Source organism: Perca fluviatilis, chromosome 21, assembly GCF_010015445.1.
Source record: "Perca fluviatilis chromosome 21, GENO_Pfluv_1.0, whole genome shotgun sequence".
In the NCBI taxonomy this organism is placed as follows: Eukaryota; Metazoa; Chordata; class Actinopteri; order Perciformes; family Percidae; genus Perca; species Perca fluviatilis.
In genome coordinates, this window is record NC_053132.1 from 26623252 (window position 1) to 26638030 (window position 14779).

At 38.5% G+C, this 14779-nt stretch overlaps 1 protein-coding gene across 4 annotated transcripts in view; it reads left to right on the top strand.

Moving 5' to 3' along the window:
• rab3gap1 (RAB3 GTPase activating protein subunit 1) overlaps positions 1–14779 on the top strand; it is a 123427-nt gene that overhangs the window by 32734 nt on the left and 75914 nt on the right. For 3 of the 4 annotated variants that reach the window (XM_039787381.1, XM_039787382.1, XM_039787384.1), the window contains exons 5-6: positions 654–732; positions 6212–6331. In XM_039787381.1, the coding sequence (XP_039643315.1) occupies positions 654–732; positions 6212–6331 (199 nt within the window). The remainder of the gene's footprint in view (positions 1–653; positions 733–6211; positions 6332–14779) is intronic. The other variant, XM_039787385.1, reaches the window with a different exon arrangement.

Below are 14779 nucleotides of genomic sequence, written 5' to 3' on the forward strand. Positions count from 1 at the left end.
TGCGCAGCTCGTGTGTGAGATCCTGACAGAGCTCCAGCTCAGTGGGTCTGTGAAGGGGGAGAGGCCGACAGCGAAGGCAGCAAACCCGGCCAGCAGCTGCCACCTGTCCTGGCAGATGGTGGAGCTCGTAAAGTCTGACACAGTCTTACCAAATTTGCAATTAGCCATCAATTTTCATAGAACCGCCCATATTTGAGCTTTACGTAGTTGATTTCTCACATAAAAAGTCTTAGAAGTGAATTTTGTAATGGAATAGCAGAGATCTGCATGACCTAGATTTAGAAGACTAACTGACCTCAGATCAGTTACTGGCCTATGTAAATTTTGGGGGGTTACAAAGATAGACGGTAGAGCCAAATGAGGAGGAATTGAGAAGTTGATGTCAACTTTTAGCTTTGTTCAGATTCGCCCGTTTTCAGCAGCAGTTTCAAATTGTGAGATTTGCCGAGAAAAGAGGTGTCAATGGGATTTTGAGGTTCTATGTATGTCCTATTTACCCACCAAACTGTCATTTTTCAACTATGACGGTATATCGGTTTTGCATTCTATCACCCCTTTAATAACAATAATAGGAAAAAGTTAACAGTTGAGAAAATGCACACGTCATCCCTTTAACAATAAGTGTTTGATATGACTCTTGTTCTTGTGTCCAGATACCTTTCCCTTGGCAATGCAGGACCTTCTGTGTATGAACAATGACTTTCCTCCTCGAGCCCACTGCCTTGTCAGATGGTGAGTTCTGCCAATTATATGTTGCATGCAAAGAAAAATCAGGTTACGCAGAAAATAGGGGTTTGACCCACAGGCAGGCAAAACAAAAAAACGCAGAAAATATACAGTGCCTTGCGAATGTATTCGGCCCCCTTGAACTTTTCGACCTTTTGCCACATTTCAGGCCTCAAACATCAAGATATAAAACTGTAATTTTTTGTGAAGAATCAACAACAAGTGGGACACAATCATGAAGTGGAACGAAATTTATTGGATATTTCAAACCTTTTAAACAAATAAAAAACTGAAATATTGGGCGTGCAAAACTATTCAGCCCCCTTAAGTTAATACTTTGTAGCGCCACCTTTTGCTGCGATTACAGCTGTAAGTCGCTTGGTGTATGTCTCTATCAGTTTTGCACATCGAAGACTGACATTTTTGCCCATTCCTCCCTTGCAAAACAGCTCGAGCTTGTGAGGTTGGATGGAGAGCGTTTGTGAACAGCAGTTTTCAGTTCTTTCCACAGATTCTCGGATTCAGGTCTGGACTTTGACTTGGCCATTCTAACACCTGGATATGTTTATTTGTGAACCATTCCATTGTAGATTTTGCTTTATGTTTTGGATCATTGTCTTGTTGGAAGACAAATCTCCGTCCCCAGTCTCAGGTCTTTTGCAGACTCCATCAGGTTTTCTTCCAGAATGGTCCTGTATTTGGCTCCATCCATCTTCCCATCAATTTTAACCATCTTCCCTGTCCCTGCTGAAGAAAAGCAGGCCCAAACCATGATGCTGCCACCACCATGTTTGACAGTGGGGATGGTGTGTTCAGGGTGATGTGCGTTGTTGCTTTTACGCAAACATAACGTTTTGCATTGTTGCCAAAAAGTTCGATTTTGGTTTCATCTGACCACAGCACCTTCTTCCACATGTTTGGTGTGTCTCCCAGGTGGCTTTTGGCAAACTTTTAAACGACACTTTTATGGATATCTTTAAGAAATGGCTTTCTTCTTGCCACTCTTCCATAAAGGCCAGATTTGTGCAGTATACGACTGATTGTTGTCCTATGGACAGAGTCTCCCACCTCAGCTGTAGATCTCTGCAGTTCATCCAGAGTGATCATGGGCCTCTTGGCTGCATCTCTGATCAGTCTTCTCATTGTATGAGCTGAAAGTTTAGAGGGACGGCCGGGTCTTCGTAGATTTGTAGTGGTCTGATACTCCTTCCATTTCAATATTATCGCTTGCACAGTGCTCCTTGGGATGTTTAAAGCTTGGGAAATCTTTTTGTATCCAAATCCAGCTTTAAACTTTTCCACAACAGTATCTCGGACCTGCCTGGTGTGTTCCTTGTTCTTCATGATGCTCCCTGCGCTTTAAACGGACCTCTGAGACTATCACAGAGCAGGTGCATTTATACGGAGACTTGATTACACACAGGTGGACTCTATTTATCATCATTAGTCATTTAGGTCAACATTGGATCATTCAGAGATCCTCACTGAACTTCTGGAGAGAGTTTGCTGCACTGAAAGTAAAGGGGCTGAATAATTTTGCACGCCCACTTTTTCAGTTTTTTATTTGTTAAAAAAGTTTGAAATAGCCAATGAATTTCGTTCCACTTCATAATTGGGACCCACTTGTTGATTCTTCACAAAAAATTACAGTTTTATATCTTTATGTTTGAGGCCTGAAATGTGGCAAAAGGTCGAAACGTTCAAGGGGGCCGAATACTTTCGCAAGGCACTGTATATTTGTAATGTATTTTGAAAAACTTGTATTTATTTATTGGCCATAATTCTTACTGTAACAGTTAAGACACTCAAATACTCAAATATTACAAATGTCAGTAATGCTCTACTCTTTTTTTTTTTTTTTTTTTTAATGTATTTAACAAAGTAAAGACTCATTGAAAGAGTGTCTGGCCAAGACAGACAGCGGCACAAATACAGTGGGGTGAACAAGTATTTGATACACTGCAGATTTTGCAGGTTTTCCCACTTACAAAACATGTAGAAGTCTGTAGTTTTTATCATAGGTACTCTTCAACTGTGAGTGACGGAATCTAAAACAAAAATCCAGAAAATCACATTGTATGATTTTTAAGTAATTAGTTTGCATTTTATTGCATGACATAAGTATTTGATACATCAGAAAAGCAGAACTTTTGGTACAGAAACCTTTGTTTGCAATTAGAGAGATCATATGTTTCCTGTAGTTCTTGACCAGGTTTGCACACACTGCAGCAGGGATTTTGGCCCACAGACCTTCTCCAGATCCTTCAGGTTTCGGGGCTGTCGCTGGGCAATACGGACTTTCAGCTCCCTCCAAAGATTTTTTTATTGGGTTCAGGTCTGGAGACTGGCTAGGCCATTCCAGGACCTTGAGATGCTTCTTACGGAGCCACTCCTTAGTTGCCCTGGCTGTGTGTTTCGGGTCGTTGTCATTCTGGAAGACCCAGCCACAACCTATCTTTAATGCTCTTACTGAAGGAAGGAGGTCGTTGGCCAAGATCTCGCGATACATGGCCCCATCCATCCTCCCCTCAATACAGTGCAGTCGTCCTGTCCCCTTTGCAGAAAAGCATCCCCAAAGAATGATGTTTCCACCTCCATGCTTCATGGTTGGGATGGTGTCATCATCGTCATCTTGAGTAAACATGGCTGAAAGCTGCTACAACGTGTGGGTGGGTGTGGGTGGGTGTGTGTGTGGGTGTGTGGGTGTGGGTGCGCGCAGTGGCGGAGTGGGACCAAAAATGTACCGGGAAGTTTACAATAACAATAAATGTTCTCAAAACTACATACTACGTTTCTTTCTCTTTAAAAAAAAAAAAAATATTTAGCAGTTTGGCTTTCCTTAGGGTCTATGTAACCTGGTCTGAAATGGTTCTATTATAATTTATATAACGTTATCGCAAGAGGCTGCAATGTATATTGCAATATGGATTTTAGGCCATATCGCCCATCCCTAGTTGGTAGGTGATCAAATACTTATGTCATGCAATAAAATGCAAATGAATTATTTAAAAATCATACAATGTGATTTTTCTGGATGTTTGTTTTAGATTCCGTCTCTCACAGTTGAAGTGTACCTATGATAGAAATTACAGACCTCTACATGCTTTGTAAGTGGGAAAACCTGCAAAATCGGCAGTGTATCAAATACTTGTTCTCCCCACTGTAACATGGTTGCAGACATAAAACAAACGCATAATTAAAATTAAAACAAAGTTAAAGACAAATTAAAGAATTATAAGATATAAACATTTATTTTTTATTTTTATTATCTACAGCCAGATGTGCTAATCTTTTTCACTTTCAACTCTGACCTGTCGATAATTCTGAGCAGCTTGCTCTTTTATACAGGCCATGCACATGTTTATCGGTACCGATACCTGTACCTTAAATTCAGTTCCAGTACTCAATGGTACCTTTTTTTTCTACTTTCCTTCTGTAATAACAAATAAATAATTTCAGTTGTAATATAATAATGCCAAACCTATTTACTTAGAACAATATTGTATTTATTTAGAACATTTTCACGTGCGTGTGTGTCGGAGCCCTGCTCTTCTTCAACATGCAGAGAGGACAGATAAGCCCGCACATACACGCTGTCAGGTACTGAAATGAAAATGAAATGAAGGTTGGAATCGCTGTTGGAAGGACTGAGCCTTAATAAATAGTATGCACACTCAATCACATTAGCTACCTGGGTGCCCACTTATTTGAACTGTATTAATGACACAATACACTGCTTCCTGTCTATATTTTTGTCAAGCATGGACTGTGAGGACAGTGAGAGCACAGGGTTTCCTTCCACATCAGGATGTGTCTGAATTGTTCAGCTGTAGAAATGGACTTAAAGAGGCTACTTAGGGTCACGGTCAGTTTTAATTGGATTTTTAATGAAGGCATTTCTCATTGATGGCTATTAGCCCTGGTTGGAAATGCAGTCAACCAATCAGCTTTGTTGGCAAGATTAATGACGGCGAGGCCAAATAAATCGCAAAAGAGAAATGGCCATTAAAATTAATGGAACGTATGGACAAGGGGACTCAGCTTAAAGGAACAACATTTAATTGATGCATATATTTTTAATGTTTGTTTTGCCATTTTGTTTATTTGATAGTACAACTGTAAAGAGAAAGGAAAAACACGAGGGATAAAGGCAGATGACTTACGACAAGAATAGAACCTCGAACATAGCTTACCCATTCAACCACCAGGATGCCCCATACAATGTTGTACAAACTGCTCCTAGCAGTGTTATTACATCTTCAGTGTCGTTTAAGTAGGAAGTTAGTGGAAGGGATATGTCATTCACTACTGATTGCCTAGGGCAAAACAAAATAATTCCCCTTCCAATCAAAAAATGGCTAACATGAACGCTTTTGTCAAACTGAATGAATTATGTTAAATGGGATGGGATTTCAATGTAATTATCAAGTTATTTTTCCCCTACATGCACATTAAAACAATGGCTTGTGATTAGTACATCAAATGTATCATGAAATACTGTATTACGCTAATGTCAGCTATGACTATATATTGACTAGGATGCACCAAATTCAGATATTTGGGGTTCGGCTGAATACCGAATCCACTGGTTAAGATTCTGCCGAAACCGAATACCAAATCCTACTCCCATCCTCAGTCCATTAACACAGTAAATACATTAATGAAGTAAACAACGTCCACAGCCTCTAAAATAGTTAAATGTAACAACTTAATGTGGAATTCACACACTCTTTTCACATCATAGGAAAGCACATCGCTATAGCCAGATGAGTGACAATTTTGTTTGGTAAATTTTCACTAACCAGTGTATGATGAAGGCATGTTGGGTGGGTGAAATTAGAAAGCTAACGTTAACGAGCCGCAGCCGGCCGTTCTGTCGCTCCGCTCCCACTGTAGGGAGACTCATTTGCCGAGAGAACAGCTGACAGAGGCACTGTCTGATTAACACAAGTTTTTAGCTGTGACTGTCCTTCCTTTGCCGTACCTGAAGCTGTCTGTAGATTCCTTCATGCACAACTCCTATTCTTTCGGATGTTTCATACGCAAATGTTTTAACAGCTGCAGTGTTGTGTATTGTTTAGGGTCCTTGCCACCACAAGACAAATCAGTATTGTAAATTGAACAAGTAGCTCGACTTGAATCGCCTTCTTTTGACTGAAAGTACTGCCAAACAACACTTTTTCTTCTCATGAGTTCCATTTTCTCTTTCTCACAGCCTACTGCATTGAACTGTCCACCTACGTAAACACCTTCCTATAATCAACGGCGGTGTCATTACATCGACCAGCTTAGTGCACGTAATGCAAGCGTAGGGTTCGGTTCTGTTGAAAAAATTCGAAGGTTCATCAGAAACCAAACCCCATCAAAAAGCCCAATATTCGTCCAAAGCCAAATCCTGGATTCGGTGCATCCCCAATATTGACATATACCACGCTTGAAAAAAACTAGTTTCAATTTTCTGCTGTAACTGTGTCTCTGGTAACAGGTATGGTATACGAGAGTTTGTGGTCATCAACCCTGGAACCAACTGCGAGGCAATCATCAGCGAGTCCAAATGCAATCTGCTTCTCAGCTCCATCTCCATTTCTCTGACCAACAGTGGCTGGTAAGTCGCCTTCATCACTAAAGGCAGTAGATGGTAGGGTTGGGAACCAAAATCCAGTTCCAAGTTAAAACAAAATAAAAGAAAATTTTTGGTTCTGCTTATTGGTTCCTTAACCAACCACATATGCTCTTTTTGGACTGTACGATGCTGCACAAAGCGATAAATATTTTGTTTTGTTTACATTAGGGCTGTCCCAAACAATTATTTTTTAAACTATTAATCTAGTGATTATTTTTTCGATTAGTCGACTAACGATACATTTTCAATTAGCGATTATTTTCCCATTGCTCAATTATTAACAATTTACACAAAACAAATTTCAATAAGGTTCAAATCTCAATTTATTAAAATTGTTTAACACTGCACTGTTCAAGGAAAATTAATTTGTAATGCATCCTGAAGCCAGATGTAGTCTATCAATCCAACAACAAAATAAAGTCACTTTCAGGAGGAATACAAAAATAAAAACTTAAAATAAACAGAGCAAGTGCAAAAAGAGTAACCTGTATTTGCTTTTTTTAACAGTAGTAGGTAAAATAATGAATAAGCTCTTGTTTAACATCCAAGTTCTTCTCCCTTTAATCTTACAGTAAAAAAGTGCAGTTTTAGCAACATATGAAATCCTAAGGCAAGTTACAGCGTCTAATATAACAGTCTGTAATCGATTGGGTCACTCATGATGATGGTAAACCAAATCAACGGACTAACGTACCGTTTGGCTACTATTGGGAACACATTCCGTGTCACCATGTTGATCATCGCACATGCTTGGGAGTAAAGCTTAGATCTGGCACAAAAAAATCAAGCCCGTGCACGTTGTGTCCGAGCCCGGCCCTGCCCGACACATTAACTGGAATTATGAGCCAGAGCCCGATTTTAACCTGACAATTTTTTAATACGTGGGCTGTTATAACTGATGTTATAAAGGACTTGTGAGATATCTGAAACAATCTGGCCTGTTTGCACAATTATCGAAGAGAGTGCTACAGATGGGGGAGACACGATTTAGCACAGTTTACCTCACACTCAAGTCAGTGCAGGACATATACCCAGAGCTACGGGAGAGGCATAGCTTTCTCCCCACCCAGTTAGGCTAATAAAGTAATGATGAAAAAAAACACAAATGCTTGATCAAGGGCCCGGCCCGGGGATAGTGGCAGGAAATATCCTCCAGACCCCGCCCAAATTATTTGTCAACGCATTTACGTAATTGACTACGTCGATGAATCGTCCCAGCCATAGTTTACATGATTCAATCTTAAAATCTGAAAGTTTGCTACAATAGTAAGTCCATAACTTGGTAAACAGTGGCGTAATATACTTTAGATGGCTGGATTCTGCCAATGATTTCCCAAATTGATTCATTTCCAATTCACAAGCTCACGATTCGATTACATTTTTGATTAGATATCAATTAGGTTAGGTAAATTTCAGTTACAATACCAATTTTGTGGAGGTTTCCGGTTCCGTTACCGAAAGGATGACAGCCTAATTCTCGAACTCCCCGACAGTTTTGTGAAATAACCCTCAAAATAGTGACAAAGGGGGTTACTTAGACTAGGTGGGATAATGATGAACATGTTAGAAAATGATTCCGAAGCGAGGCAAGGCAGCCGAAGCAGCTCTTCGAACTATCCCCAACGTTAGCTTACAATGTATTTTCAATGACCTACAGAAGTTCAGAAAAGATAACCCGGTACAGCTATCCAACAATAACAAAGAGCTGAAGAGAACAAACATATGACGGCACCAGGCACAGAAATAATAAATGAAACAGAGACCGTACTTCAAGCACCATCAACGTTAATGGAGCGACTATAATAGCGCCAAGCTAACCTGGAAGCCAGGCTGATAGAGCAGAAGGGTCGAGCAAGGAGGGTTTTTAAGGATTTAGGGGATACCAGAAGACAGTGAGGGTACACACATCATTGGCAGGAATCCAACCACTGGCATATATTTGGGAGTGCCCAGTCATAAGACCTTACTGGACCGAGGTTCACAAAACACTGACAAGCATACTAAACATTGATTTATCCCTGCAGTTCCCCAAATCATTTTTTAGGGAATGCTGATTTCCATGTGAGATGGTCTGATGAGTATTTTTTTTTTTGACAAGTGCAGTACTTGAGTAAAAATACTTCCTGATACCCCTTACACACCAATGGCTCAATCAGGGTTATACCCAGGTCGACTGTGTGTTTGAAAGGGGCAAAATTGCCTGTAAAAACCCAGTGTTAGAATGTACACGTATGAAAATAAGTTTTGTTGTTCTCTCAGCACCGCCGCTGTTACTCCATCTCTTTTGCATGAGACACCCGTCTCCAGCCTGCACTTCAGAGCAGCTGCTGGGTAGCGCGGATTTTTTTTTAAATGAGTCGTGAAGCCAACAGCAAAGCCCAACTTTACTTCTAAAGAAATCTAACAAAGAGAAATGTTCTCCCCTCGTCTTAAAATAGTCAAAAATCAATACTAGAGTAACTACTTAGTTTTCCATCTGCTGCAATAAATATGTAGAGGAGGAGAATTCACTCTGCACAAAATCATCTGATAAGTGTTTAATGGTTATTTATTTATGCTTTAGAACATACTCACTGCAAAACCATCAAAGTAAGCTTTATTTATCCCTCTGTACAATGACAGATTCAAGTACTACAAAACATTAGTTCTGCTGGTATACAGACAGGACTGGAGTGTGTGATTTTAGCATATGTTAGACTATGATGTGAAAGCCCCGCCCATTTCTAGCACTTAAGGTAATTGTTATGCATTGCTCCCGGGTTGACCCAGGTGATCTCTGAATTGTCATGACCAGGGATATACCCATGGCTTGATTTGAATTTCCAAAAGGAGGGTTGAACCCTGATCAGACAACCCTAGCCCAACCCTGGTAGGTGGTGTGAAAGAGGTATAACATTCCACCACAGTGTATCACTATGTACAAGTTTTCGTTTTTTTATGTATGCATGCTGTGATACTTTGTGCCTAATAAAACTTGAAAGCTTGTACGGTCGTCTTTGAAAACAAACATTTTTGATAGTTACTGCTCTTAACAGCAGTTAACACTCTTAAGACTTGTCAAAAGTGTATTTATTCAGTGAGCAAAAAAAAACAACTAGATATAAGATAGTGTTGTATAGATTTAAAGTACTGTATAGCAGTGGTTCCCAACCTTTTTTCCTTGGCGCCCCCCCTACTTATGTCTAAGAAAAGCTGAGCACCCCCCGAAACCGAAGTTGAGGTTACTCTCGAGATAGAGCCTTACTTTCTTTTTAGATACAGAGGAGTTAACAGCACTTTTACGTTTCTCCGCCATGTTTCATTCATAAAATAGTGATGCCGTGGCGGCAGAAAAAACGAGGATGATAGCAGCTAGCAGCTGACCTGATGACAGCAAGGGTCACAGGTTAAGAGGTCCTGGAGGTTTGGCCTACTAGGTAGCCTGCCTACAATTTTAAGCGAGAACAAAAATACATAGTTTTCATACAGACTTTTGTATATCTTATATATCCTCGTGTATTATCATAATTTGTTTAACATGTGCAAATTTTTTTTTTTTTACCTCAAACAAGATAAAGACTTGCGCCCCCCCCCCCCTGTGTTCTTTGCCGCCCCCCTGAGGTGTGCCTGGACCCCAGGTTGGCAACCACTGCTGTATAGTAATCAGCAAAGAACCACTAGTTTGCTCCCTCCTGGCAGCATCACGGCAGGTTTACACTGGACACAGAAGCACGTGTAATTAACCCAACTGTGTCCCAGAATAGTCTGCTCCGTTCCTCTGTGTTGATTCCAGCATGTTCCAGATGGACGGAGTAAACAGAGCACAACCTTTTGCTCCCTATTGGTCAGTTTGATTTCTCCTCTGATTGGATGGTCAGTGGGCAACATGCTGATTGGCTAGTCAGCTCACGCGTTAAAAACAAAGGGTCAAAATTCGTACTTGTAACTCATGGCTTGTGCTCGTAACTTCAGGTTCACACAGGCACGTAGAAAATGTGTGTGTTAGTCGCTCAGACATTGTGAAACCTCACTGTTAACTGTTGAAAATATTCCTGCACAAATTTGAATTACACATGCACTAAATGATTCTACAGCTGCAAATAATGCATTATAAACAGTTATGTGTTATAATCTGATTATAACACTCTATAAGTACAGTTATAAACAAGCTCGTGAATAATCATAATGCTTTACTGTATAACTATAATAACACAAAGCATTGTTATAATAAGTTATAAGGTATCATATTCTATCATTTCTGGTAACTTTGTGTCTATAATGCATTATATAAACACATTCATAATGAGTTTATAATCTGCTTATAACAATATATAGGTATAGTTATAAGCATTTGTAAATAATCATTATGCTTTAAAACAATAACACATCATAAAGCATTTTATGACCTATAAGGTCAAGTATTCTAATCTATACTTGCTAGTCACTCCCTGACTACCATTTTCTTTCCACGATCATAGTGTATTATAATGCTTATAATTGTAATACATTATAATCAGTTTATAATGCATAATAATCACTGCTCTAAGGCCTTATGATGTGGTTATAAGTTACTCTGAGTGGTCATTGGGTGCTTTGAAGGTGCATAATGTAATATTGACAGCTAGCGTTTAAAATAGTTACTGCAGTCCAAATTCAAAATACTGGAGAGACTCGAGCTCCCCTTGCCCCTCCTCTCCAGTCTCAAAGTTCAGCCTCTAAAACATCATGACCTTGCTGCCTTCTATACCCGACTGACAGACACACTTTCTCGGTTTAAAATTACGGCAACAAGCACTAAAACACTACAACCTTGCCGTCCTCTCTACCTAACTGACAGACACATTTTCTTGCCATAAAATTACGGTAACAACCGTTAAAAACACCACTACCACTCTGTCCTCTCTATCCGACAGACAGACACACTTTTTTGGTTAATTATTCGCCGTTTGTCAGCTATGGCCGTTGAACAGGCTGCATGGTTGTTTTGCCAAAGTTAAATTGCATGTTTCCATTAGGAGGAAATCAAACTTGTGGTTTCTGTCACAGGTCTGTCATGGTGGTTGGGACGTCATCCACTTTCCTGGTTCCCTGGTAACGTTAGCAGTAATCGCGTGTTAGCATTGCGGCGTTAGCCAGGATCAGTCGGGATCACTTCACTGGCTTTGTCTTACTTATTTTTCAGAGTAACTAACTCAAGTACTCTTCATTCAATGTGAGTACACAAATGTTGAAATGACTGAAAATGCCCATCCCTAGTAGCCGTGATAAATTAGCCTGAAGCTTAATGCTTACCTGTTCACGAGGAAATTAGCCAACTTAGCGTCCTTATGGGCTCTAAGCTGTCTCCATCTTTCAAATATATTATTATATAATATTTACCCGGGTTTCATTACGCCTTTGGTCATGCAACTGACTTAGAAACATGCAGAGTTTTTTTCTTTTTTAGGTTGGGTCGAGTCTATTTCCATTGATCCGGTTTGTTTGTTTGTTTGCTGCTTCCAAGGCTGTAGCATGGGTTTGCGTTTTTACAGGTATATCTGGCAACCCGACCAGGCTGTCAAAATGGGCAGTTGATAATAAGCCACAGGCCAAAACACAAACAGACATTCCATCACGGAATGGAAATTTCAAAGTAGAAAATACTGGCGTTAGCATTGTTGTCAGAAAACATAGTATTTCAATTTGTCATGTTTCCTAAATATTTTGATATATATATATATATATATATATATATATATATATATATATATATACATATATACACACACACACATATGACATCTGGTCATTTCTGGATTTAATACAGTAAATATATTACATATTGCACCTTTTAACTAATGAAATTCCTGAGGTAAAGGGAGATATAATACCTTACAAGCAGGTTATTATTCATTATAAGTGGTCATTGTTAGCTTTAATATTTAAATATATGAAGAACACAGACTACTTTTAAAATGTAATTGTTTAAATGGTCATAATAGAAATTGAGTACTCCAATTTGAAACAACGTTTTGGTAAAGAACAACTGAATGATGGACATTTCACTAATGTAAAGATGTAATTGACCCAAATTATAGATAATACCTGAAACCATTTCTACTTCACCTGTAGCTGTAAATTACATCATAACAGACAATAAGTACTCTACTGGTAGTACAGTTGAGGTACTACTATTTAACACAACTGAATGATGGACATTTACATTTCACTAATGTGACGTTTCCCCCAAATTTTACCCACTCTAAACACTAACTTCACTCCTATTTTGGTAAATTCACCTTTGCTCAAGGTTCCTAAGGAGTTAAGAAACATATACTGTTATAACGATAAATGAAAGTGCACAGACAATGAGGTTAATTGCAAAATGTTACATTTAGTAGCTTAAATTTGCAGGTAATAACTCAGACATTTGAATAACATAATAATGAAAATAAAAAAAATGCTTTTAAATTAGAGTCTTTAGTTTTTTCGATAGTCCGTCAAATCTGTTTTGTGATCACTTTCAATGTCCGTTTCACTGTCTGTATTTCTTTAAATGTTCCTGGGACAGTTTTTTGTGATAAGTGCACCCTGTAGATGTGTATATATCATTCCTGGTGACTGTCACCTCGCTACCACCAGGTGGAATATTAGATGAATCACTTCTCTGTTCCAGATAGAATCACACTGGGAGGATTGATAGGAATGGATCTTCAAAACTGGTTATCACTCTGTCCATAGGTCCTGACCTGTTTTATGTAAACAGGAATCATAAGGATTTGTTTGTCTATTTGTTGTCCAACAATATTTTTATACTGAAGCATAACAGCGAAATATAAGCATCACATATAACATTAGTGTAATACTCAATGATACATCAATGATGTTTAGGCCATGCATTACACTCTATTACTTTTAGTTTAAATATAAATATCTGAATCATTATCAGCATACATCATTGAACCTTATAACACAAATTAAACAACTGATAATAGCCATTATGACAATAGCATTACACGTTTTCGGAGGATTGCATGCATGTTACATATGGTCCTGCCAATATTCCGACTCTCTAGTGAGAGGACAAAATACATTAAAGTTAATGTTACATAAGTAATCACATCACATTCCCCACAGTAGAATATTACAGTTTAACGTGTATCTCTTTTGAAAACGATAATACAATAATACTGACCAATATAGCATTTGCTTTACTAACCAAAAGCTTATTGCTTTAATCCATTTACAATTAACAACTACGGCACTAACGTTAAGCCACATTTCCAACTCTGTAAACATGCAGGCAACGTGATGCAGCACACACAACTAGCAACATAAGTATCATACAGCTAGCTCACCAAGATAGATGAAAGAGGAAAACAGGACTTTCCAAGTTTCCGGTTTCTTTTTGCTTTTAATAGTTTGATTGCGTTTTACCAGCTATCTTTGTGAACTGTCAATCTTATACAGCTAGATGCAGCACTTGACCAATGTATCTCTCTGAGTGGCTGATTAGTCAGGGTACTGAAGGATAATCTGTTTTTGTTTTAAACTAACGGATTATTCTTTAGTACCCTGACCGGATGCCTCTCCACCCGTTCAGATAAACAAGGCAACACACATAAATACATAGGCTATTTTAACCATTTTTCTGTCACTCGGTTACCAAATGGATTTTAAATAGTAGGCTACAATGTATTTCAACCATGAGAAATAAACTATGATCCTTGCAAAAAATGTTTAGTAAGTGACAAACTCACTTCACAGGGGAATTAGAAATGGTTTCAGGTAGTAAATTGAGTCTTTGCATTACATTAGTGAAATGTCCATCATTCAGTTGTTCTTTACTACAAAGTTGTTTCAAATTGGAGTACTTAATTTTTAAGTTTTGTTTTTACATAGATTTAAATGTTATTGACTTTACTTAAAGCTTTAACTGCCCACTTAGAGTAACTTGTAATCACATTATAATGCCTTATAGCAATTATATTGCAGCATTATTATGCATTATCAAATTATTATAATGGATTCTAATTATGAGAATTATAATACACTATGATCCTGGAAAGAAAATGGTAGTTGGGGAGTGACGAGCAATTATAGAGTATTATGATACTTGACCTTATAAGTAATTATATAGGGGTTTATAATGTGTTATGATTATTGTTGTAAAGCATTATGATTATGTACGACCCTTATTTGAGCCATACACAGATTCCACATGCAACTTTTCGTGCAGATGAGACTCTTATCCTAGGAGGAGTTCGCAAAAGTAGGTTTCGCATATATTGCGATTTTTGTAAAAAAATAATTAGAGGCAGAAATGGGCATGGCCTACATCACAAGATTCAGCAAAATTCAGGGGACGTATGGATTAAAGAATTTTGAATGTGTTATGTACGTTGTGAGATTGACTAAAACTCCAGTAACACCATTCTATACTTCCCCACAACTTTCACTTGCATAACCTAT